The sequence below is a fragment of the Nematolebias whitei genome, chromosome 12 (genome assembly GCF_014905685.2).
Source record: "Nematolebias whitei isolate Nwh7 chromosome 12, NemWhi1, whole genome shotgun sequence".
In the NCBI taxonomy this organism is placed as follows: Eukaryota; Metazoa; Chordata; class Actinopteri; order Cyprinodontiformes; family Rivulidae; genus Nematolebias; species Nematolebias whitei.
Genome location: NC_056509.1, coordinates 46326443 through 46327389, shown reverse-complemented (window position 1 = coordinate 46327389; position 947 = coordinate 46326443). Strand labels below are relative to the sequence as shown.

General features: G+C 43.3%; 1 protein-coding gene across 1 annotated transcript in view; it reads right to left on the bottom strand.

The window, feature by feature from the left end:
- Nucleotides 1-112: 112 nt before the first annotated feature.
- Nucleotides 113-947, bottom strand: part of angel2 (angel homolog 2 (Drosophila)) — an 11396-nt gene continuing 10561 nt past the window's right edge. Inside the window, exon 8 of the mRNA XM_037685209.1 lies at nt 113-276. Within this exon, the coding sequence (XP_037541137.1) occupies nt 113-276 (164 nt within the window). The remainder of the gene's footprint in view (nt 277-947) is intronic.

Sequence of the window (947 nt, the reverse complement as noted above, 5' to 3'; positions counted from 1 at the left end):
GCATCAGAGCTAACGCTGCTATCGTCAGAGCTAAGGCAGTTAGCATCCGAGCTAACGCTGCTATCGTCAGAGCTAAGGCAGTTAGCATCAGAGCTAATACTTTTAGCTGCGTTCAGAAGCGAAGGCGGAAGCTGGTGAGGAGAGGAAGATGGTCCGATGAGTGGTGCTGATTGGGCAGGTTGTTGACTTCCTCCAGCTCAGACTGACCAACCAATGACAGCCTGCCCAGCAGTTGGAGGCCACGCCCACCAGGAAGTGAAGGCGACATGGCGAGAGCTGTCAGAAAGCAGAGAAACAAAAGACACATACTGTTACTAACAAGCAAATCAAAGGCCTGTTAATGAAAATTACTTATTAATATGGCTTACAATAATTAGCGTGCACTGAAAATGTACGTGCACTAAGATATAACGAGGTGTGTCAGCAGCTTGAATATGGTAAAACTCTGCCCCCATAGTTCTGCAGCTTAAAGTGCAACAATGTATGAATGAGGCCACGAAGGTCCAGTAATCAGTGTTCAGGTTTGTTACTCAGCACTTTAACATAAATAATATATTGGTACATTTATAATATAATACTTATAATTTTAATAAGACTGTAATCATGTCAATCATGTTAGTTTGCGTGTTCAATGTGTGTTAGTTTGCGTGTTCACGCGTTAGTTTGCGTGTTCACGCGTGTTAGTTTGTGTTAGTTTGTGTTTGCCGTGTGTTAGTTTGTTTTGTCGCGTGTTAGTTTGTGTTCGTCGCGTGTTAGTTTGTGTTTGTCGCATGTTAGTTTGTGTTTGTCGCATGTTAGTTTGTGTTTGTCGCGTGTTAGTTTGTGTTCGACGCGTGTCAGTTTGTGTTTGTCGCATGTCAGTTTGTGATAGTTGCGTGTTAGTTTGTGTTCATCACGTTTGTGTTCACCGCATGTTAGTTTGCGTGTTCACCGCGTGTTAGTTTGCG